This window comes from Rattus rattus, chromosome 3 (genome assembly GCF_011064425.1).
Source record: "Rattus rattus isolate New Zealand chromosome 3, Rrattus_CSIRO_v1, whole genome shotgun sequence".
In the NCBI taxonomy this organism is placed as follows: Eukaryota; Metazoa; Chordata; class Mammalia; order Rodentia; family Muridae; genus Rattus; species Rattus rattus.
In genome coordinates, this window is record NC_046156.1 from 38,094,264 (window position 1) to 38,119,540 (window position 25,277).

Below are 25,277 nucleotides of genomic sequence, written 5' to 3' on the forward strand. Positions count from 1 at the left end.
CCAAGAGGTGGTAAAAGATAGCTGCTTTGCTTAAGGATTACCCGTGGCATGTTTTAACCATCGTCACAGGATTGTATTCTCTCATTGCCCCGTCCTTTGGTTATATGATATTGTATTGTCATTAAGCAAATAGACATTTGTCAAGGGTACTATGGCTAGGGCTTGACAGTTCAGGTCAGCATTGTCCCATTTCTCTCCTGAGGAGCACCGAGCTGTCCGAGTGGTTGGCTATGGAGTTACTGAGCTGTCTAAAAAAGTAAGGTGAGATGGGGCAGGACATTAGCTTCTAATAAACCTTTCCGTCTTTGCATAAAGGTGCTGAAGGAGTACTTGGACAATGTGCAGTTGGGCCATATCCTTGAGCGGGAAGGAGGCTGGGACAGTGTTCAGGACTGGATGGATGTACTCAGCGGAGGAGAAAAACAAAGAATGGCGGTCAGTGCCCTCTGAAACTGGGACCAAATGTTCACTAAAGTCGCTATCAGAGTCCAGAATTCGACTAATTCAGACAGGGCTTTGTCTTGTACTCAGCAAATATTGTAGTGTGTGTTATTTTAAATTATAATAAAAGTGCTAGAACATGTTTCACTTCACACAAATGTGATATTCTGAAAACTGTGTTAGTTAGGAATGCTGCTGTCCTGTGAGAGGGAAAACTATAGAGTATTAGGTGTAAAGTTAGGCTGCTTTCTAGACAGTGGGTCTGTGAGGAGCCTGGTAAGTCTTTCCCCTAAAGACTGCCTGTTAGCTCCTGCAGGCTGCTGTCCCTGAACAGCGGAAAGCACTAGAAACACCATTTCTTCATCCTTCTCTTTGTCCTTGTTCCTCCCTACACTGGCAGTTACTTGTAACTTTGTTTCTTCTGTCACTAACCTACTCCCAAAGTTACTTAGAACTTTTTAAAACTTTCCTAGTACAAAGAAGAATTGGAAACACTTTAAATTTTATAATAACAAAGTTATCTTGAAAATAGATAGCATTTTTCTCTCCCCTATTCCATCCTCTCCTTATTTGTTGTTCTCTAAGCTCCCACAGAACAGCCCAGCTCCAAGTTCTAAATGCTTCCACTGTCCTTCCAAACAACAACATGGTGGGGTCCACTGTAGCAAGACCAGTCTCAGTGATACACACTATGGCCAAAGCCAATTTGAAGGAGAAAGTCTCTTTTAGCTTTTGTGTTACAGTTCATCACCTGGTGAAGTTAGGGCAGGAACTCAAGGAAGGAAGACTTGAAGTGGAAACCATGAAGGAATGCTGAGGACTGCCTTGCCTCCAGGCTCACGTTCACTTACCATTCTTATTCAGCACAGGTCTGCTTGCTCGGAGATGGCACTGCCCGGGGAGCTGGGCCTTCCTCCATCAATTAGTAGTCAAGAAAGTAGGCTAGGGATGGCGCAGTATTAAAGAGCACTGTTTGCTCTTCCAGAGTTCCTAGGTTTGACACCTACTACCCACATGGCATCTCGGCCGTTGGTGACTACAGAGGTCTACATTTGATGTCTTGTGGATTTACTTCTTGAGACAGGGTCTGTCATTGAATCTGGAGATTATCAGTTGGCTAGGCTGGCTGTCCAGCACGCCCACAAGATCCTTCTTTTCTGCCTTCCAGCACTGGATTAGAGTTGATGCCACCGTGCCCGATTGTGTTTTTGTGTGGGTGTTGGGGATTTGGACTCAGGTCTTTGTGCCTGCACAACAGGCACTTTACCCACCGAGCCATCTTCCCAGCCTCCCCCCACCCATTCAGTTTCTGCCTTACGTCTTTACTGCTCAGCAGAACTCGTTTTATATTTGAATAAGAGCTGTGGTTCAGGTCAGTTAATGTTTGAGGGCTTAGTAGATGATAGTCAATATGCCAAGAGGACTACAAAGGCTAACACATTATATCTTTTAAGACAGTCCTATGAAATAACTAATGTGAATATCCCAGTCACCAAGGAAGCTATACTTCAGTAGTTTGGGGCTCGCCCAGCAGACAGTTGCTGTTAGAATTGGTGAAAGGTTGCTTATCAACAGCAGTTCAGACAGAATATTGGTTTAAATACTTGCTTTACAGCTTGCTTGTTTTGTGGAGTCAAGTAACTGACAGCATGGGGAGAGATGGACACACACACACACACACACACACACACACACACACACACAGTAAGAATAGGTTCATGGAGCAGAGAGGCACGGGAAATACCGTCAATGCACTGTCTGTGGTAATGTCTGATGCTTCCTCTTCTTCAGTTCACGCACATAGGTGTGACCCTCAGAAAAGCCATTTGTTCTAGTTACCTACTTGCTATCTATACGCGAATGGAACAGCTGTGTGAAGTGTCCAGTATATTGTAGTAGTTTAACCATGGTTTCTGCTTCAGTGAACTTTACATCTTAGGCAGCCACACAGAGAAAGATGAGGTCAGGTTTGCCATATGCAGCAGTCCCATAAAGGCCCACGTGGACTGAGAGAGTGACTTACGCAGACGCTTGGAAGATGTCTAGACCAGAGCCAGATACTGGGACTTGAGAAAGAATAAGCTGTTGTGATAGCACAGGCGTGGTTCAAGCATTCTGGAGTTAGAGGCAGGAGGATTGCCATGGGTTTGAGCCAGCCTGGGCTAATCAGAGTGAAAGCCTCTATCAAACAGACAGAAACAACACAACAGTGAGAAGAGAAGGGAAAAAGAGAAAGGAAAGAGTGACAGGACAGACAGCCTCTAAGGCCTGGGCATCTTACTCCTAGTGCTTGATGAGGAAGAGGCAGAGCTGGCTGGGTGCTGAGATCAGAGCATGGCAGGAGGAGGGGATGGACCATGGAGATGAGGAGGGAGACGCTGTGGAGAAACTTTAAGTCAGGTGGGGTTCTTTGCGTTACATGTGTAGTAGGTGCTCTGGCTACATGGAGAATAGTGAACAGCAGAGAGGGCAGTGCTGTGTCATGCAGGTCATACAGGCAGAGAATGAGGGCGGAGACAAAAGTGTGTGCACTCTAGACTCCACGAGACTGAAAAGGGGGGGATGAGAGAGAGAGAGAGAGAGAGAGAGAGAGAGAGAGAGAGAGAGAGAGAAGAGGATCTGAGATTTGGTTCTGAGGCCCCCAAGTGTGCACACTGAGTGCCAGGTGGGAAAGTACCAGAGAGGAAGGAGGAAGCAGCAGGGCAGGGCCTCCAGTGGGCACCGTTACTTGTTACTCAGGGAGGAGTGCCTTGAGGAGAATGGTGCTCAGAAGATAGATTAGGTTAGGAAGGTGTCTGATGGTTTGCAACATGAAGATCTCCTTTGTGGACAATGACGGAACATTTCCAGGAAATACAATACATTTGGAATATAAGTGAGGAAAAATTTCCACACCCTGCTAATGAGACAAGTGTAAGCACTCACTCCCGAGTTCATTTCTAAGATCCGCAGCTTTCAGAAACAGCACACTTCAGACCAGCAAGACAGGCCGGCAGGTGCACTGTCGGATTGGTGGGACACCGACAGATGCCTTTACTTAAGCAACAGTCGGGGGTCTGTGCGTCTGAGCCATCTGCAGTCTGACTTCTAAGTTTGGGCTGAAACAAGCTTGTTTGTCTGTTGAGTTCATCGTAAGACTCAGTTCCAGCTCACACCAGTTTTTGGTTTTTCTTAGCAATACATATTTCTCACACATTATATTTCTCCTTTTGTTTAAGATGACAGTAAAAATGATTCATTTTATTTATATTATTTCTATCTCTGGGGTGACACTTTTTAGTTAGGAATAGCTTTCATATTTTAGCTCTGTAAGACTCCAAAACTGTACTTACTGAAGTGCGCTTATCTTTTTGCTAGTTTATCTTAGGCCGGCCTCTGTTCACACAGACTGTTTCCTTCTGTGCTTTAGATGGCAAGATTGTTTTATCATAAGCCCCAGTTTGCCATTCTGGATGAGTGCACGAGTGCAGTTAGTGTGGATGTGGAAGACTACATTTACAGCCACTGTCGGAAGGTGAGTGTCCCGGAGCGTCTGTGGGCCATGTCCTCTGCAGGCTTGGAGCCGAGGGCAGCAGGATGGCTACGGAAGGTAATGCCTTGCCTTGTCTTTAACCTGGTGACTAATGTCTGTAACAGAACACAAGGACTTGTCAGTGTATTCTAAATACAACTCAGACATGAACACAGTACAGGAGTTATCCATGCATTCTAAATCCAACTCTCTTTAGCTTTAGCAATCTCTTAGTTGTGGTACAGTGTTTAAATCTGTTCTTTTCCATCATTACTTACACTCCGTTAGCCAAAAAACACCAAAAATCAAGAAGCCTCTGTTCTTCTTTCGTTTCATTAACTTTATCTATATATCACGTTTTAAATTAAGAAAAATCAAGAGTAACCATATGGTAATTTAATTTTTTTTTTAATTTTTATTTTATGTGGGCATGTGTTTGTGGCATATGAGCCTGTTGTGCTTGTATGTGCTTGTGTGAACGGTGGTGTGCATCATATGGTGCGTGTAGAAGACACAGCTTGACTCTGTATCTTATCTCTATGTGGTTGACGAGGCAGCTTTCTTGCTGCACTGGAGTTTGCTGACTCTGCGAGTTCTTGCCCTGTCTCTGCATTCTGAACACGAGGTTTGCAGGCAGTCCACAATGCCCACCAGCCAAAATCCAGTACTCATGCTGCGACAGCAAGGGCTCTACCCACTGAGTCATCTCTCCACCCCTTCATTTATTATTTCTTAATTTGTCCGGTTTATTATTTGGATAGTATTATCTAAATAAGTATCTTTTAGTTGGCAAGTAGGAGGTGGGCTGGGCTACCATTATTTAAACACTTGTTCACTAGGCCTGGTGCACTCTTGTTAAATTTGAAAAGTAGTAGTACATTCAATTATTCTGTGTAAATAAATGAGTTACAGGAGTATTTTAACAATTTATTTATATTTGGGGAGTTTACCATAAAAAAAGTCATGTTGTACATGTGTACACACACACACACACCACACACACACAGTTCCTGCCATTTGGAGGATGGCCAAGGGTCAGCAGCATTGACAATACCTGGAAGATGTTAGAACTGTGGAGTCTCTAACTTTGCGGAGTAGAACAGTGTAGTGACAGACTGTCACATGGGTCAAGTGCGTGTGAAAGGGTGAAGTGGGTGCTTCAGGAGGGTCTCAGTCTTCTCTACTGGAAGACTGAATTGAACTATGAATTGCATTTCTTTAATGGCTTATTTCTCTTCTCTAATTCTTTTGAGTAACTCATATGTGGTTTTCAGTTTTATAGGCATTAGAGATGTTTGTGGTGTTTTCACCCGTAAGACCATATAGACTGTATTTCACTTGGAGGCTTTTCCAGGACCATTCTGTGTTGTTGCCTCTTTTGATTTTGAGATGTGTAGGCCTGTAAAATACATCTCATTTGAGGGGAGAAAAGTTACTTGAGGTCTTAATGATAATTTAAATCATACTGGTTATTAAGAAGCAGACAACGGGGGACTGCTTTAGAATGTTTAGAACCTTCTAAAGCTGTTGCTTTGGTCTGTGCGTGTGTGCTGGTGCTCACGTAGGTCAGAGGACAACTGTAGGAGTCCGTTCTCTTCCACCGTGGCAGTCCACAAATTGATTGTTAGCCTTGGTGGCAAGTGTCTTTACCCACTACGGCATCTTGCAAGCCGTAGAGCTTTTTCTAACTATAACTATAAATTTACAGATGAATTAAAGCAACACTTAAGCTCAATGTAGAATGTTTGATATTAAAGAGAAAAGTGGTGTGACTGCAGAATCTAAGCCATGATCATAAGATTTAATTTTGGAAAGGTAGCTTCTGGTGTTCAGATCTTACCATTTAAATTTTACTTTTGTATTTTGGCCTCAGTAATTCTGATACACACTATGCCTACCCTAATTAAGGTCTAATCCAATTACAAGATCGGAAATTAAAAAAAAAAAGTCTCAATAGGCTTTTGATGCAGTTGAGATGCATGTGTAACAAAGCTAATAGTATACATATCTTCTTATGCAGGTCCTAACTAATTTGCACGTTGGCAGCCAAACTTGTGATACGGTTTAAATAATACTACTTGTGCCAGCAGAATAATTTAGTCATAAAATTTCATGATAGAAATTATTGGAATTTATCTAGGCTAATGCTGTGAGATTATTATCAAAATGAAAATAAAATCAGGGTCTGGAGAGATGACTCAGTGGTCTACAGAAGGACCTGGGTTCAGGTCACAGCATCCACATGGTGCCTCACAACTGCCTTTAATTCCAGTTCCAAAGGATCTCACACCTTCTTCTAGCCTCCAAGGGTACTGCGTGTGTGTGGTATTACATATGTGCAGGCTAAACAGTCACACACATAAAATAAAAATAAATAAGTCCTTTTTAAAAATAAAATGAAACTAAAAAATCATGGGGAAGGTTTGCTGATTCTCTCAAACATGAGAGGTGTGTGTTAAGGATCTGCCCTAAGGCGGTGCTTCTCCTCCCTAAAGCGGTGCTCCTCCTCCCTAAGCAGTGCTCCTCCTCCCCTAGGCGGTGCTCCCCTCCTCCTAGGTGCTCCTCCTCCCTAGGCGGTGCTCCTCCGCTCCCTAAGCGGGTACTCCCCTCCTCCCTAAAGTGCTCCTCCTCCCTAAAGCCGGTGCTCCCTCCTCCCCTAAGCGGTGCTCCTCCGCTCTAAAAGTGCTCCTCTCCCTGGTGCTCCTCCTCCCAAGCCCGTGCTCCTCCGCTCTAGGCGTGCTCCTCCTCCTAAGCGGTGCTCCTCCTCCCTAAGCGGTGCTCCTCCTCCTAAAGCGGGTGCTCCCTCCTCCCTAAAGCGGTGCTCCTCCTCCTAAGGCGTGCTCCTCGCTCTAAGTGCTCCTCCTCCCTAAAGGGTGCTCCTCCGCTCCCCTAAGCGGTGCTCCCTCCTCCCCTAAAAGCGGTGCTCCCTCCTCCCCTAAGGCAGTGCTCCTCCTCCCTAAGGCAGTGCTCCTCCGCTCTAAGGCGGTGCTCCTCTCAACCATCTATATTGACTTCGTAACTAACTCCCAGGCAATAGCAGAACTGTCCCAGGGGTTAAGACTGCTTAGCAGCACTTCTGGTGTGTATCCATCCATTAGATGGCACTGTTGTTTCAGCATACCAAAAAGAGTCTTCAGTCATTACCAGAATGTCGGGGGGAGGGGGGATATCCTGGATCGACTGAAGCTTTAGAGCAAACGTATTGGATAGCAAAACTTAATCCAAACATAGGATCTTTTAAACTGTTTGTCTCGTTATGCTGGTATTTGTACACATTCCTGCAGACATGCATGGAATCAGACACATGTGGAATTCTGCCTCAGAACGTTCTAGAGGTAGTGGAGTAATAACTCCCAAATCTGAACCCCAGACACATTCCGAAATGGGACGCTACAGCAGGGAATTATACTTCTGGGAGCACTGGCTGCAGACTGTGCGATTTTTCCTGATTTTAACCTTTTGCTGTTCTTATCTTACTACTTCATAATAAATCAAATGTAGGGGCTATATTTTATCATTAACTTTTATCTGTAGCACTGAGCATGTATCTAGTAACTTAACATGTGTGTGTGTTGTGGCCTGCCATGACTGATGTAAACGTAAACCCTTTCTTTGGCTTAGGTCGGCATCACCCTCTTCACTGTCTCACACAGGAAATCCCTTTGGAAACACCACGAGGTTCGTATTCTTTCCTTGTGTGGAATGATGAATGTTTAGCTTCTGTAAATAGGTGAATTTTGCTGACTGATTTTAGATTTCATGGTCATGTCACTGTGTAGGCACACATTCTAAGGGAAAGGGTGATTCGAGTTTTACGGTATACAGTGGGACTTTATTGGGTATTGTTGTCAGTTTTGAAAACTAGAATGTATATAAGCAACCTCTAGCTCTCCTGAGCTCTATTTAAGGGCAGTTAGGTCTCTAGTGTTATAAGTGACTGCTGTGTAATGGCTATGGGTAAATGAGCTGTGCCGTTACCTTCAGGTTTGACAGAAGAGGAGAAAGTCTTAAAAACTAGATGGCAAAATTTTGCGAGCATTTTCAGGGAAAGTAGGATAATGCCAGCCATGTTTATAGTGTAATGAAACAGGATCTGTTAGACAGTCTCAGGCACTTACTGGATACTGCATGGAGTTTGCAGTATACAGAAGTGCTGCGTATTCTCGTTAGTGTTCACAAGGTTAGTGGGTAATTGAGAACGGAGTTCTTTTCTTCTCTCTAATTCTCTCATCTTTCCCTCCTCAACCTTTGCTATTCTCTCCTTCCCTCCCCTCCCTTCCCCTCTCCTTCCCTCCCCTCTCCTTCCCTCCCCTCTCCTTCCCTCCCCTCTCCTCCCCTCTTTCCTTCCCTCCCCTCTCCTTCCCTCCCCTCTCCTTCCCTCCCCTCTCCTTCCCTCCCCTCTCCTTCCCTCCCCTCTCCTCCCCCCCTCTCTCCTTCCCTCCCCTCTCCTTCCCTCCCCTCTCCTTCCCTCCCCTCTCCTTCCCTCCCCTCTCCTCCCCTCTCTCCTTCCCTCCCCTCTCCTTCCCTCCCCTCTCCTTCCCTCCCCTCTCCTTCCCTCCCCTCTCCTTCCCTCCCCTTCCCTCCCCTCTCCTTCCCTCCCCTCTCCTTCCCTCCCCTCTCCTTCCCTCCCCTCTCCTTCCCTCCCCTCTCCTTCCCTCCCCTCTCCTTCCCTCCCCTCTCCTTCCCTCCCCTCTCCTTCCCTCCCCTCTCCTTCCCTCCCCTCTCCTTCCTCCTCTCCTTCCCCTCCCCTCTCCTTCCTCCCTCTCCTTCCCTCCCCTCCCCCTCCCCCCCTCCCCTCCCCCCCTCTCCTTCCCTCCCCTCCCCCCCCTCTCCTTCCCTCCCCTCCTTCCTCCCCTCTCCTTCCTCCCTTCCCTCCCCCTCCTTCCTCCCCTCCTTCCCCCCCTCCTTCCCTCCCCCTCCTCCTTCCCCTCCCTCTCCTTCCCTCTTCCTCCCCTTCCCTCCCTCTCCTTTCCTTCCCTCCCCCTCCTTCCCTCCCCTCTCTTCCCTCCCCTCCCCTCTCCCTTCCCTCCCCTCTCCTTCCTCCCCCTCCTTCCCTCCCCTCTCCTTCCCCTCCCTCCCTTCCCTCCCCTCTCCTTCCCTCCCCCCCTCTCCTCCTCTTCTTTCTCCTTTCTCCCTACGTTTCTTCTATCCTTCTTTTTTTTCTTCTCCCTCCCTCCTCCTTCCCTCCCTCTCCTTCCCTCCCTCTCCTTCCCCCCTCCTTCCTCCCCTCCTTCCCTCTTCCTCCTTCCCCTCCCCTCTTCCTTCCCTCCCCTCTCCTTCCCTCCCCTCTCCTTCCCTCCCCCCTTCCCTCCCCCTCCTTCCTCCCCCTCCTTCCCTCCCCTCTCCTTCCCTCCCTCTCCTTCCCTCCCCTCTCCTTCCCTCTTTCCTTCCCTCCTCTCCTTCCCTCCCTCTCCTTCCCTCCCCTCTCCTTCCCTCCCCTCTCCTTCCCTCCCCTCTCCTTCCCTCCCCTCCTTCCCTCCCTCTCCTTCCCCTCCCCTCTCCTTCCCCTCTTTCCTTCCTTCCCTCCCCTCTCCTTCCCTCCCCTCTCCTTCCCTCCCCCTCTCCTCCCCTCTCCTTCCCCCCTCTCCTCCCTCTTTCCTTCCCCCCTCTCCTTCCCTCCCCTCTCCTTCCCTCCCCTCTCCTTCCCTCCCCTCTCCTTCCCTCCCCTCTCCTTCCCTCTTCACTCCTTCCCTCCCCTCTCCTTCCCTCCCCCTCTCCTTCCCTCTTCCTCCTTCCCTCCCTCTCCTTCCTCCCCTCTCCTTCCCCCCCTCTCCTTCCCTCTTCACTCCTTCCCTCCCCTCTCCTTCCCTCCCCTCTCCTTCCCTCCCCTCTCCTTCCCTCCCCTCTCCTTCCCTCTTCTCTCCTTCCCTCCCCTCTCCTTCCCTCCCCTCTCCTTCCCTCCACACTTTCTTCCTCTCCTCCTTCCCTGTTCTGGATTCAGCCCTAGACTGTGCGTGCGTGCGTGCTAGCTAAGAGCAGCTATCATGTGAGGGAAGGGAACACAAAGCAGCTAGGAACTAGCAAAACAGAAAATAAACAGAAGAAAGCATGTTTTTATATATAGATGCTCACTAAGTAAAAACAGAAGGCTTTGTTGTCTTCAGAAGGCACATGTATAACTTTTCTTCTCTGCTGAATCTAAACAAAAGTCTTTCAAGCGGAGAGAGTTAGCTGACCAGTGACGCGCTCAGTGCTGCACTGGCGAGCCACCCAGTCTCTGGCACCGCACCGGTCATCCTAGCAGCTCTGAGCTGTAATTCAAAGCTGTGGGAGCATCCTCTTTTGTGGGATGCCTGTGCATTGACTAAGAAACATGCAAAAGTCTGTTTTAGTTCTCCTAGATGGGGACCATACCTGTTCTTAGTTTCTGACTTTCCTTCCTCTCATAGTACTACCTGCATATGGATGGCAGAGGCAATTATGAATTCAAAAAGATCACAGAAGACACAGTTGAGTTCGGATCATAGAGACCATCTGGAGAACTTCACACTTCACAAGAGAATGAATGAACAGAATGCATTTGTAAACAATATGCATTGTAAAATAAAGTTAAGCTTGTTTTTTTTTAAAAAAACAAAGCTACAAATTGACTAGATATAGGATAATTGAAACATGTTAAAACATTTAATATTGTATAGGATATTGCTAATTGTGTATATGTTGGTTTAATTATTAATTATGTACTAAGAATGTCCTTATTCTTGTGGTTAAAAAACCTGCCTGAATTAAATTGGGCTTAAATCAGTGTAACCTGATTCATGGGATGTAATCCATTTGAAGTCAGCTAATTTGACTTTTATAGCTCTGTCTTTTTCTTTAATGAAGAACCCTATTTAAAACTGGGTCATTAGCTGTTTATTCTAACAAAGTAGTCTTGATTTCCTTTTTGTTTTTTTTTTTGTTTTTTGTTTTTTGTTTTTTTTTTTTTTTTGTGCCCCATGGTAGTGGGAACCAAACCAATCACAATGTTTTATTGGAACATATTCCATCATCACAGGATAGCATTTTATTAAACAGTGGCGGATTTCTCTAGCTGCTACATTTATTCTCATTCCTCATACATGCCTTGAGGTGCATTTGACTCCAGGAGAGCCATTTGGGTTTTCTTTAGCTAAATAATAAATGTACCCGTCTCAGTCTTTTGGACTGAGTCGTTCTGAAGGTTCTCGTGTGGACAGCATTGTGTGCAGTCTGCTTACAGCCTGTGCCTGCTCCACATTGTACCAGTCTTACCAGTGCTTGAGAGCTCAGACACACCCTGCTGCGTGAAGCGGGAGGGTTTTAGATTTTGTGACGGGAACCGGAAAGGTCAGAGTGTGGCTGTGTCATGGTGAGCACCACATGGCTGTAGAGGCCCGACATGAGGTAATGCACTGAGCACGCAACGCCACTGCTGCTGTGCGTGGCTGTGGGTTCTTAAAAGTGCTGACTTTGTCATGCACGTGGGCGAATGACATTTCCTAGGAGTGGCCTCTGACTCCTGTGCAGCTGCTTCTGTGTCAGCTCTGGCTCCCTGGAACCATGAGTGACTTTGCACAAAGGAGGACTGAGAGTGGACGCGATCAGTAAGTCGTCGTGAATCAGTTTGATGGAGTGGGCTCGGAAAGGGGCATTATCACGATGGTGTTGTTTCTTTGTAACTCATAATCACTGGCTACCAGGATAACCCTGATGTATTGATTCCGTGAATACATCACATTCAATCTTACCATGTCTCCTTAGCGAACGTGTGTACTTATTTTCTGTTCAGATTAAAAAAAAAATGAATAACCTACACAGCCTTTGCTTGTCCTTTTTGACTCTTGCGCCTGAACGCTGACATTCAGAAAGAGCTTTAGCACCCGACGGTCTTTTTTGCAATACCTCGTTAAATGAGCGTTAACATTTCTTGTTTTATATTTTCAGACAGGGTCTCACTATGTTGCTCTGACTGGCCTGGACTCACTGTGTCAAGGAGGCTGGCCTTGAACTCACAGACTTCTACCTACCTTTTCCTCCTGAGTGATGGGATTAATGTACACTGTTAAATGTGCATTTCTTTCCTAGAAGAGCCCCAGCAAATGTTTATACCTCACAGATGCTAATAGCTAGCCAGGAGACCCTAAAAGCCAGTGTGTCGTGAGGAAGGCTGTAAGGCACAGGGAAACTACAGGTTTTCAGACTTCTAGGCTACCACAGGCTGCCAGCAGAAGAATCGAACCTCTTGCCTGCCTCCTGATTATTTTCTTGTTTGACTCTAACAACGTGCCTCACCATTTGAGTCAGAGGCACGTCTCCAGGAGAATCCCGGTGTACTCTAACATGGGTGATGGTGTTCTCGGGGCCGACTCGAGAGCACTGGTCCAAAACAGCACTGCTCAGTCGTTCTCTGCATGAATATCCCAAACTACACTGGGAATGCGAGTTTAACCCCAGCAAGAAGTCACGCAGGAAATGGAAGAACTTTATGGATGGCCTGTAGATCAAGTTTATGTTGCCGTGTCCTGCAGTTCTTTTCAGCCAGTGAGAAAGTGTGTAAGCAGTGTTGCTAGGCGTTGCTGGAGTGAGGCGTGGTCTCTCAGTGATTGGCACTTGCTTTACAACTAGGAGGTGAGTGTAGAAATGCTATTAATAATTTTAAACCTTTCAAGCTTTAGGGTTTTGAAAACATTTTTCCTTTTTTTTTTTTTTTTTTTTTTTAAGAAAATTATTTTTTTTCTGTACAAGTACCCTGTTGCTGTTCTCAGACACACCAGAAGAGGTCATCGGATCCCATCACAGATGATTGTGAGCCACCATGTGGTTGCTGGGAATTGAACTCAGGGCCTCTAGAAGAACAGTCAGTGCTCTTAACCACTGAGCCATCTCCCCAGCCCTTTAAGCTTAGTTTTTAAAACCTTGAGCTGTGCCTCGTGACTGAGTCCTATTGTTGGATTTGACATAACTAATTGTGAGAAGCAGCCCTCAGTGTTTTGGACCCTTATTACCCACTTCTCATTTGTGAAGGATTGAAATGTTTAACTTCTATGAACATGTCATGTGTGTGCCACATAGAATATTAGTTCAGAAAATCCCCCCTGTGTGTGTGTGTGTGTGTGTGTGTGTGTGTGTGTGTGTGTGTGTGTGAGAGAGAGAGAGAGAGAGAGAGAGAATATCACCAAAAACTACCACAACCAATTTATTCTGCCCTCAAGGATGCTCTTTGTAAATACTCTGACTAGTTTTTTTGTTTGTTTGATTGGTTGATTGTTTTTTAAGAATGGTTGGTCACTGCAGAGCCCTGGGACCTCAAACTTGGGGCTGTCCTGTGTCTGCTTCCCAAGTACTGGGACTACATTGTATACTGTGGCTTGTCAGCTTTGGATAGTCCCTACCACTTATCTTCCTGCTCCACCCCCCAACCCCCCCAGAGTTGCCACTTTTAAAACCGTGGAAACACTCTGTTACAGCATAGGTACAGAGATGTCCTTAAGTTTAAACACTGATTTGCTTTTTGTTCCTGTCCACAATTATAGTCACTTGAAATCAGGAAATAGAAATTTATCACTATTTAAAAGCCTCATTTACATCTTCCTTCTAATTACTATCCCTCTATATGTATCTTATAATCTAACTTTACCTGTTTTTTTTTTTCTTTCTAACCTTCTTGTATACATGGTACCCATTTGTACATGACTTTATTCTCTCAATAAATAACTGTGGAGATTGACCGATGGTGTGACAGCTGTTCCTTCTCTTATGGCTATGTTTACATACCTGAATATGCTTCTTACCTAGCCCTTAGTGGGTGTTGGGTTGTTTTCTGTTCAGAGCTACATAAATAAGCCATACAGATATTCTTAGGTGTGGTTTTTGTTGTATCTTGGAGAGAGGTGGGTTTTTTTGTTTTTTGGGGTTTTTTTTTTTGGTTTTTTTGTTTGTTTGTTTTTTTCCCCAAATTCCCTGCTCAAATTCCCTTTTGTTTCAACCGTAAGTGGTTTTTTTGTTTGTTTTTTCTCACTTCTGTGTCTTTAGCCACAGACAGGAAGTCCCCCTGTCTTCAGTTTGCATTCCCATGATTGCAGTGAGGTTGAACTCTTCGTGTTACTGGCTGTGTCTAAGTCTTCTTTGGGAGGGTTTGTTTAGTCTCCAGGCCCTTTCAAGATTCAGTAGCACGTCCTGTTGCTATTTCAGGGTTCTCCATGTATTCTTGGTATGAAACTTTAATATCAAACAAATTAGATTATGAGTAGCATTATGAGGATATTTAATAAGATGGCCAACTCTGGTATAACAATTCTCCATTTGTCTGTACTTAATAATACAAATTTGAAACAGGATAGAATAAAGTAAAAAAAAAATGGTCAGCTGAACTATATTTTTGCAGGAAACTAAGGGAAGAAATGAAGACGCTCTCCCCAAACCCACGTAGAAACACTTGAGCCTGACTAACCAATCCCAACCAGGTGCCTCGACCCTGAAGCACGAGAAGTCCTTTTCCTTAGGGCTTTACTTCCTGCCCAGTAATGTTTGGTGGCTTCCTGTGTGGAGATGGCTTTTGCCTCCTTAGTTTTATCCCTAAGCATTTGGGAATTTGTTGGTTATAGCATCAGCTGTAACTATCATTATTAATTTAAAACAATGGGCTTTGTCATGATATATCATGTTATGTTTCATACATGTGCATCGCTATGCTGTGTTCACCCTACCCACTTCCCCCTCTCCCTCCCAGCTCCTCTCTCAGAGGTGTCCCTTCCTCTCAAATAATCCCCTCTGCCTGTCTCCCTCCCTCCCCCCCTTTCCGCTGTCCTTTCCGTCCTGTCTGGCCTAGATTACACATAAGAAACACGGTGTCATTCTGAGTCTGACATTACTGAACATGACACTCTCCAGTTCTGTTTTCTTGAGAATAGCATAATTTCATCCTTTATCACTGAATAAAACTCCACTGTGCATATATACATCCTCCATGTTCATCTGTTGGTTGTTATCCAGACTGATCGTGTATATTGGCTATTACCATTTCATTTGCTCATTTTTGCTGATAGAAATGTAGCTGATTTTTTTTTTTAAGATTTATTCATTTATTATATATAAGTACACTGTAGCTGTCTTCAGATACACCAGAAGAGGGCATCAGATCTCTTTACAGATGGTTGTGAGCCACCATGTGGTTGCTGGGAATTGAACTCAGGACCTCTGGAAGAGTAGTCGGGTGCTCTTAACCGCTGAGCCATCTCTCCAGCCCGTAGCTGATTTTTAATACATTGACTTTAGTGGCAAGTTGCATTTTCAAAAGATCGTCCTGTCCCGTCCCATCTGCTCTTTATAACTGGTGTGTCTTTGTCATCCATGGAACGGTGAGTCCATGCTACCTCCTGTTATATTAGTAGAACTTTCTGTGATAAACTGGGAGGTTTGGGTGTGATACAGAAAGATACTGGGTCAGGAGGGGCTTGTACAAGTTTTATGTGGATGGTGTGTGGACAGGGTTGAAGAGATTGCATATATCTATCGGATATGTGAGAATTTGGATTTGTTACTGGTAAGCTAGTGGTCCTAGCCCACTGTGGAGGAAGAGACAGCGTGGGCCACCCCTAGCTGTGATCAGTAGACTACAGCAAAGTCCCCCTTGAGTGGTTAAACCTCCTCCCAGTCTTTGAACAGTCCTGAGGGGCACACAGTGTCGTTCTCTGTAGAGCCAAGCAGAGCACTGGGTCTTGCTGCCTTCCCTCTAGCATCTGACTCCATCCACTTGCTGGCCTTGTCAGCCATCACTGCATTGGTACTGATCCCTCATTGTGCCAGCTGCATTTATGTCAACGCACTGCAAGCTAGAGTCACCTGAGGAGAGGGAACCTCAAGGGGGAAAATGGCTCCGTAAGATCAGGCTGTAGGAGGTTTGAAGTGCCAGGGTAGGGGGGTACCCAGAGAAGCCCCCGCCTGCTCAGAGGAGAAGGGGAGGGGGAGTGGGGAAGGATTGTGGCAGGGGGCGGGATGTAAAGTGAATAAGATAAAATCAGGCTATGGGCAAGCAGGTAGGGTATTTTCTTGATTAGTGGTTGATGTGGGAGAGCCTGGTCCATTGAGGGTGGTGCCATCCCTGGTCTGGTGATTCTGGGTTCTATACAGAACCAGACTGAGCAAGCCAGGGAGCAGCACCCCCTATGCCCTGTCATCACCTCCTACCTCCAGGTTTCTGCCCTGTTTGAGTTCCTGTCCTGACTTAGTTCAGGGATGGACTACAATGTGGAAGTGTAAGCTAAATAAACCCTGACGTCTCCAACTTGCTTTTGGTCACGGTGTTTCATCACAGCAGTAGTGACCCTCACTAACCTAACCAGTTGTCTGATGGACCTGTGGCCCCTGGGGATGCCCTTTCAGGCTCCCCAGCCTCTCTCACACCAGGCTGGTTGTGCTGTAGGCCACACCCATAAGGTTCCACATCTCTGTCTTCCTCTCCTTTCAGTTTATTCCCCGCTTAGCAGAACACGTCTACAGTGGCTTCCCGGGAAGGGCATAGGGAGGGCAAAAGCTTTGTATGTCTAAAAACCTCTAGTCCATTGCACTCGTGAAAAGGTCAGCTGGAATAAAGTTAGTAAGAATCTATTTTAATATGTATGTATGTGCACACAACTGTGAGAATGGGTGTGTACTAGGTTAACCTTGGATATAATGTGTGTGTGTGTGTGTGTGTGTGTGTGTGTGTGTGTTTGTCATGCATTTACACGACTGTTATGTGCAGATACACACGTATGTGTGAGTCAGAAGACAACCTAAGGCGTCATCCTTAGTCAAGTAATTCACTCTAATTGGCTTGAAGACCTTCCATTACACAAGATTGGCTGGCAAACTACTGGAATACTCTGCCACTGACTCCTCAGTAGGATCCCACACATGCTCTGTCCTACTGTGTATTTAAGTGTGCTTTAGGGATTAAACTCGAGGCCTGGCTCTTGGAAAGCCTTCACTTTACTGACTGAGCCCATACACCCATCCCTTCCTCTGGTTTTGCGTTTTTGCAGTAGTTTTTGTCTGTCTGTTTTTATTGTGGTGGTTTGTTTGTTTGTTTTTTGTTTTGTTGGGTATTGGTTTGTTTTTTGAGACCAGGTCTCTCTCTGGGACCTGAAGCTCATCAACTATGATAGACTGGCTGGCCAGTGGTTCCCAGGTCTCTTCCTATCTCTGCCTCCCTGACGCTGGGATTAATATGCACTTGCCACCACACCCAGCCTTCTATTTTTATGCTGGATGTCCAACTCAGGTCACTTAGCCCACAGAGCCACCTCCCTGGTCTGCATTTCTTTAAAAAAAGATAATTGTACAGGTGTGTGTGTGTGTGTGTGTGTGTGTGTGTGTGTGTGTGTCTGTCTGTCTGTCTGTCTGTCTGTCTGTCCGTCTGTCTGTCTGTGTGTCTGTCTGTGTGTGTGTCTGTGTGTGTGTCTGTCTGTCTCTGTGTGTGTCTGTGTGTCTGTCTGTGTGTGTCTGTCTGTCTCTGTGTGTACCACTCCAGTGCAGGTGCCCTTGCAGGATGCCTTGGGACTGAGGTTAGCACGTGGTTATGAAGCCACCTGAGGTGGAGCCAGTGCTCCTCACTGCTGAGCCAGCTCTCCGGCCTGTCCTTTAAACATCTGTAATCACCGTTATCCTTAGTTTGCTTGAGAAGAGTGGGTGTTCTGACTGCATGTGGCAGTTACCAATGCCTTTCCCCATCTTTCCTCTGTCCCCACTTCAGTGCTCCCCCTGCCTTGCCCTGAGAATGTTCTCTGCCCCATCTGGCAAGTCTTAGTGTTTCAGCCTCCTTAGCTCTGCAGTGGCAAATTTTCTTCCCTTCTCTTATGTCCGCTGCAGATAAACATCCTCCGTGGATCCAAGCCTTTTTAATACTGTGTAGTATCCTTTCTCCTGGGGTCTTGGAAGGAAAGGATGTTTCATTTCTAGCTGAAGGTACTTGAAAGTTCCCATTTCATATACAGTTAGTGCTTCCTCTGTAGCATTAAGGCTTAGTATATTTAAGAAAGTGCAACCTAATGGGCCATGATTCTGGACTGCCCTTTACAGCATCACCGCCTTGGCATGCTTATGTAGTTTCCTTTTTTTTTTTTTTTTTTCTTTTTTTCGGAGCTGGGGATCGAACCCAGGGCCTTGTGCTTGCTAGGCAAGCGCTCTACCACTGAGCTAAAATCCCCAACCCCTTATGTAGTTTCTTAGACGGGACCAGCCTGCTCTGTGGGCTCCTGTGTTCATTATGGTCCTCTTTCTGAAAAATCTATATTCATCCTAAATTCAAAAACTATTATCAATACTTAGCCCCCCCCCACCAATTTTTGTTGTTTGCCATTTTTGTGTATTCTCTGGCCCCACTCTGTGTTTAGTCAGAGCCATTTAGGCAGTGTCCTAAGGGATGCGCAAAGAAACACAGAATTGATAAAACATGCTTATGGCATAATCTGTGCCTAAGGTGCAGTTTGGGTGCTTCAGGTCAAGCGCTCCCTCTCCCCCTTCTCCTGGTTAACTCTGTCTTTCAAATAAGATTAAAACACACGAGTTCATGAGAGATGGCGCTTGCGAGCTCTTTCTTTCAGTGATAATATTTATACACTAATTACCCAACAATTTAGCCAGTTGTATAAGAATTGAGATGATACCTAGCAGGCATATTTAAATAAAATCCATAATGTCTGGCATGCAGAGTTAGTATGAGAATGATGGATAAATGAGTGAATCTGGATGCACAAGCAGGCAGGAGCAGGGTACCCACCCGCCATTGAGGCCGGAGCAGGGAAACCTGCTGTTCACACAGCTGTGGGCTAGGGCAGAGGTTGTCCATGTGTCTCTGAGAAGTTGGTCATGGTCACAGCTCTGCCGTGAGCACACACGAACAGCTTGCTTGGGGGTTAATAAATGGTTCCCCTCCTCAGGTCTGCAGCTCTGTCTCTTTTCCTCCCATATCCCCCATCCACCTTCGAAGGTCATAGGGAGTGGTGGGTTATGAGGTCAGGGAGATCACAGAGCAGTCCCTCCAATTCTGATGTCATAGACAGCATCTGGAAGTTCTGTAGGCTCGATTGGTTCAAGAATTCCACTCTGAACTAGTTTTCCAAATAGTTTACTAAAGAGGTTGTCCCTAGACGTGTGACACCTCTAGCTATGGGCCACAGAAGTCACAACCACCTGAGGAAGATTGTGTCGTTCAGTCGTTCTGGCCACCTCTTCCCTCATGGTTTTTCATTTGTAATCATTATGGATGTGACATTTTGTCTTTCATTTATGGACTTTTTAGTAGTTTTATACTTTACCCTGAATGTTCTTGTCCCGCTGTCGATGCTTCTTGGGAACCATAGATGGCGCCATCCGACACTGTGGTCAAGACACTGCTCTATCTGTCTGTGTGAGGGAAAAGCATCCCTGCCCTTCTGAAGCTTATGTCCCTTTTTCCTCACCTAAAATGTTTGTCAGAGAAGACCAATTACTATGTTAAAGCAAGGGTTGTTGTTGTTATGGTGGTGGTGATCCTTGAAAATGAGGGTGACCGGACTGTATGTCAGGAACCTTTCAATGTTCCCTTAGATTTCTTTTTAGAAATTTATTACACATCTGCAGTGAGTTTTATCACTGCCTGGGCACATGCAAGATCCCGTCTCAAAGGAAAAAGATTACCCGTTTAAAGCTAATCACAGTTCCTCAGTGTCAGTTCCTGGATTTTCTTTTAATTGGTTTTATTTTCCCCAGAAAATGATTTCCTAATCAATTTTCCTATCAATTATTTATTGATACACTCCTAATGTACAATCACAGGCTAAGAAGAGATGGTCTTTTAAAAAAAATCAACAGTTTTGAATTAATTATTGTTTGATTGGGTGTCTATGTGGTGCTCAGAGGACCACTTTCTGGAGCGGTTCTCTCCTACCCTTTCGGGCGGTTCTCTCCTACCCTTTCCGGGCGGTTCTCTCCTACCCCTTTCGGGCGGTTCTCTCCTACCCTTTCCGGGCGGTTCTCTCCTACCCTTTCCGGGCGGTTCTCTCCTACCCTTTCCGGGCGGTTCTCTCCTACCCTTTCCGGGCGGTTCTCTCCTACCCTTTCCGGGCGGTTCTCTCCTACCCTTTCCGGGCGGTTCTCTCTACCCTTTCCGGGCAGTTCTCTCCCTACCCTTTCCGGAGTGGTTCTCTCCTACCCTTTCTGGAGTGGTTCTCTCCTACCCTTTCCGGAGCGGTTCTCTCCTACCCTTTCCGGAGCGGTTCTCTCCTACCCTTTCCGGAGCGGTTCTCTCCTACCCTTTCCGGAGCGGTTCTCTCCTACCCTTTCTGGAGCGGTTCTCTCCTACCCTTTTATTGGGGCTCCAGAGGCTGAACTCAGGCTCCCAGGCTTGGGTTGCAAATGCCTTTACCCACTGAGCCAAGAGATGAAGATCTTCAGAACAGTTTACCTGGCTGGCTTTCACCAAGGCGCTCAGGATCCTTTCTGTTCAGCAGGGCCAGTCCCACAGCTGCCTGCAAGACAGACCTCTGCCGGAGTGTGCCGTCTGCCCAGGGAGGATTTTATCAGGCTTTTCCTGCTGTTAATTTGTGTTGAGGTCAGAAGTGGCTGCATTCTGACTTCTCTGAAGGCTGGGATGTCTGTTCTGGTCGGTCCCCACCCACCAGCCCCCTTGAGAGAAAAATAGTAAACACTGTGCTGGTTGCACTTGTCAATAGACCAGGCCTCAGACGAGCCTTAGAATCATTTCCAGAGCGTCTCGTCAAAGACCTCTAAGTCTGGGGGCAGCTTGGCTCAAGGTTGGATTTGCTGACATCGGAAGAAGGTGATGGTTGGCTTGAAAGCACACTGGAAAATGGACAGACTTAACCCAGGCCATCGGCGATGTACACAGGGTTCCATCTCGTCGAGCGTGTGGTTTTCCTTTCAAAGGAACTGCCATGGCTTAGCTGATAAGAGGAAATGAGGTAAAATTGTAGCCAAGTGGACATCTGTGCTCAGAACAAAAACATCTGGACAAACAGGAATGTCAGAAGGACAGGCTTCCGAATAGCATGTGGTTCAGGGTAGGAGAAAGAAGTCTCTTCTGCCTTTCCCCCCAAAACTTTGAGCAAGGACTGAAGTACCACCATTACTGCTTTTACACTTCATGTTATTTTAAGAGCACGCGATTGGTAAAATATGATGAATCCTTGGCACTTCGATGTGAGTGACCTTCGAGTCTCTGGTTGGAGTGTTAAGATTGTATCCTTTGAGATGTGAAACTGCTTCTCACTGGTCTGACCTTTCACCCTTGCCTCTTCTCCCATCCAGTCAGCTGCAGCAGTTCCACGGTCTCAGGAAGGAAGGTGGCAGCTGGAAGTGGAGTTCGCCATGGCAGGGTAGTCCATCAGGACTAGGACATAGATCAGAACTGGAAAGGACTGTGGCATCAAGTAAACATTGCCTCAGCCCCATGCACTCATCACACTAGGAGGGCGTGGCCTAAGCTAAGGGAGTTAGAAGTGGGGGACGGTGGTCACTGTGGAGCCCCACCTCTGAGCACCATGTAACTGTTACCATCAGATCCCTGCAGCTGTGATTACCTGCAGGGGCTCTTAAGCATTGTCTATGGAACTGAGGGAGGGTGCACAGGGCACCTCCCTTCCCTGCTGTACATGTCTGGATGAGCGCTCTTCATCAGCGGTGTAGCGGCCAGCAAATTGCCCATGCTTCCGTGAGTAACCCCCACCCACGGTGTATGTCATCCCAGTTGACCGTGGTTCCGCAAACTACATTTAGATGTGTCTTAGTTAGGGCCGATATTGCTGTGCTGAAACACCATGGCCAAGAGTAACTTGAGGAGGAAAGGGTTTGCTGGCTTACTTGTCCTGAATCACAGTTCACTGGAAGAAAGAAGTCAGGGCAGGAATTCAAACTAGGTGGGCAGGAACCTGGAGGCAGGAGCTGATGCAGAGGCCGTGGAGGGGTGCTGCTTACTGGTTTGCTCCCCTTGGCTTGCTCAGCCTGCTTTCTTATAAAACCCAGGACCACCAGCTCGGGAGTATCCCACCTCCATCAACCACTTATTAAGAAAATGCTATACAGGCTTATCTGTCCACAGCCTGATTTCATGGAGCCATTTTCTCAACTGAAGTTCTCTCTTCTCAAGTACTCTATCTTCTATCAAGTTGACCTAAAATTAGCTAGCAGCAGATGGAATTGTTCCTTTGGTGTCCTGGCTGCAGGGAATAGATGTTGGTTCAGAGCCTTCAGGAAAAGCCACACAGCAATGGGGGGCCAAGGACTGCCTGGAATGAGTCCTGCTGTCAAATAGGGGAAAGGGGCGTGGGGAGCCTAAATTAAAAATGGAGTCTTAAAAACCAGCATGTTGATAGTCGTGTCCTTGGGCTTTGTACCCTGTTGTGAAGATCATGGCTAGAGCAGGGAGTAGGGAGGTGAGTAGTGAAGGCAGGGTGGCCTTGCCTGACAGACCAGAGCAGCCTTGCCTGGCAGGGCAGGCAATCAAAGTGCCTCAAAGTGGAGTCAGGGGAGCGACTGTTGCGACTGGAGTCTTGTTTAACCAACATGGTGGCCAACTTCACTTGGATGGAAGGGGCATGGGAGAAGGGAAGAGACGTTAATGATTACAGCAGGGTCTCGGTCTGAGCCAGTGGTGCTGTCATTTCTTGAAATGGGAGAGGTTGGAGAGAACTAGATTTGAAGGGGGTAGGGGATTAGCTTCTCTTTGGATGGTTTGAATACAGTCCCTGTTAGATATCAAGTATGTTGTGTAAGTAGTTGGATCTGCAGGACAGCTCTGAACTTTAAAAGAAGTTGGGGCTCCAACACATATTTGAAAGGCGACATGCTTAGTGGGATGTTGCAGTTTTAAAGTGTGTACACTAGATGGCGCTAGGCCATGGGCTTGGACATAATGCTTGTGGAGATAGGGTCAAGCACTAGGGCAACCAGCATTTACAAGTTGGAGGCAGAGGAGGGTGTCCAAAGAATAGGGCTTTTTAGAAGTTGAAATTGTGTGTATGTGTGTGTGTGGTGGGGGTGTAGTTTGACATAGAAAATAATATATTTGTATTCTGATAGGAATAACCAAGCAAAGGAGAAAGGCCATGCTAGAAGAGGATGATTTCAGGGGCAAAGTCTTACATAGTCGTGAACTCTGAGGAGAATTTATTTATACCAGGAGTTCTCGACATCTCAAGTTTCCATTGTAAGTGCTGTTTTAGTTACTGTGCATTTACTATGACGAAGCATCATTTAATTTAGGGCTCAGCTCCAGAGAGTAGTGGAGTCCATGAACATCATTGTGAGGAGTGTGGCAGCAGGCAGGCAGGCATGGAGCTCGAGCAGTAGCTGAGAGCTTATGTCTTGATTCACAAGCGTGGGGCAGGGAGGGGGAGGGAAGGGAGAGGGAGAGAGGGTCAGAGAGAGAGGGAGAGAGAGAGAATAGGGCATAAGCTATTCAACCTCAAAGCCCACCCCCAGCAACACAGGCCAACAAGGCCACACTTGATAACCCAACCACACCTCCAACAAGGCCAATCCTTCCCAAATAATTCCACCTACTGGGAACCATGCATTTGAACATAGGAGCCTTGGGGGGCCATTCTCATTCAAACCACCATGGGTGGCTTCTTCCTTTATGCTTAATTCCCATATTAATGATAATACAATGTTAGTTTGGGTATTTTTTTTTTTACTACAAAGAACAGAAGGCTTGAACAGAAAACCCTGCCCCAGCTTGCTTAAATAATTAGTTGAAAAGTCGATGGTGGGGACTTGTGGTAAAGCATATCCCAGAAGTCTGTCACATCCCCAAATTGTCTTCTCGTTTTGCTACACAGATCATCTATGTGCACCACCCAGTTAGAGCATCCTTTTGTGTGTGGTTAAGTAAGGGTTCTAGCTAGGTTAAACAAGTGTACACAATAGTCATTTGAGAGAGTTTCTCCTTAAATAGGATTGATCCCGCTGTATTAAAGCCAAGATTAAAATAAAGGGAAAAAAAAGGAAGGCAACAGCTGGGAGAAGAAAACATGTTAAATACAGACGTCCTAGAGCTGATAGGAAGGGCACTTGGAAATGAGTTTTCCCTGAGGGAACGAGATGATTGTTTAAGAGATAGGTGCTCTGACTCAGAGTTCAAAAATTCCGGTTCCTTACATCTATGCCAAACTAATTTAAGACGGAAAATGTATCTGTAGAGAGCATTGGAGTTCTGTTTAGTAATGAACAGTGAAGTTTGCTAAGGCCCAGCACAGGTAAGGAGACGTTCAGTTTGGCCCACTAGAGGGCAGCAGTTCGGCTGCGGAACCCATGGTGGAGTTGATTTAGGAGCAGCTGTTTAATGTCAACAATGAGGAGAGAGGGGGCCGTGTGCAGTGGCTAAGGTTTGGAGTGGAACCTCCTGACCCTCGCATCACTGCCACACCGAGTCTGTAATGACTTCCTCCCGCTGTTCACAGCCCGGTACCTTATTATATCCAGACCTGCTTTCAGTCTGCAGATAATTCGAATTCCTTAGATTATGAAGCGAGGGAATTACATAATGCTATAATTATTCCTGGCAGAGAAACGCAAGGTCAAGCATGAGCTCCTGCAGCCCGCTTTGCCCTTCGTGTGGTACACGGAGCTCTTTGTCCTGGGTGAGACGTGTGAGTAGGGACTCAAGATAAGGGCTAAGGCCCCTTCTCCGAGGACAAGACCGCCTGCCTGGCTTTTCTCTTTCTGGACTCCCGCACGCACTTGTTGCTGTGGCAGCAAAAGCTGCACTGGTGCAAGCAGGGTCAGCCCCCCTCAGTGAGGCCGACGAGCACGCTTTGTTACTGAGTGAGCAAAACCTACCAGTTAAGAGGGCCACTGGCAACTCCCCAGCCTTCTGCTGAGGGAAGCCAGAGCAGGTTTACCCGGCAGCCAGCTCAGAACATCCTGTTCAGATTTTCTTTCTGTACAGATAAGACTTTTGCTGCATCTGAAGGACTCCCTCAGAGTCTCCATTTTAAAACTCACTGAGTCAACTCAGCGTGACCAAGTCCTTGTGCTTAGTTTCCCCACGTGAGGTCTGACTTGGCCCTTCTAATTTTTATCAACAATAACAACGAAAAATCAAAGGCAGGTCTCTTTTTCTTTGAGCCTCCTCCACAATGCAAGTGAGTGACTGGGGAGAAAGCTGTCTAAGTCTGTACTAAATGACAGCATTTTCTTCCTCCTCTGTAAGATTACATCCCTGCCCTGAGGCTTCTGGTCTCTCAGTAGGCTAGTTGTGTCAGGCTTGGTCACGTGACTTGTTTGGCCATGTGAACCAGAGTACGGAGCAGAAGTGTTAAGACTGTGAATTTGAATGACCCCCAGGGTCAAGGGGTAGGGATTACATGGGAGGGAAGGGAAGGGG

At 46.5% G+C, this 25,277-nt stretch overlaps 1 protein-coding gene across 2 annotated transcripts in view; it reads left to right on the plus strand.

Annotated features, from left to right (window-relative positions):
- Abcd3 (ATP binding cassette subfamily D member 3) overlaps positions 1-11,726 on the plus strand; it is a 54,559-nt gene extending 42,833 nt beyond the window's left edge. For both annotated transcript variants that reach the window (XM_032897392.1, XM_032897393.1), the window contains exons 20-23: positions 316-435; positions 3,851-3,955; positions 7,574-7,630; positions 10,342-11,726. In XM_032897392.1, the coding sequence (XP_032753283.1) occupies positions 316-435; positions 3,851-3,955; positions 7,574-7,630; positions 10,342-10,419 (360 nt within the window). In that variant the 3' untranslated portion in view covers positions 10,420-11,726. The remainder of the gene's footprint in view (positions 1-315; positions 436-3,850; positions 3,956-7,573; positions 7,631-10,341) is intronic.
- The last annotated feature ends 13,551 nt before the right edge of the window (positions 11,727-25,277 follow it).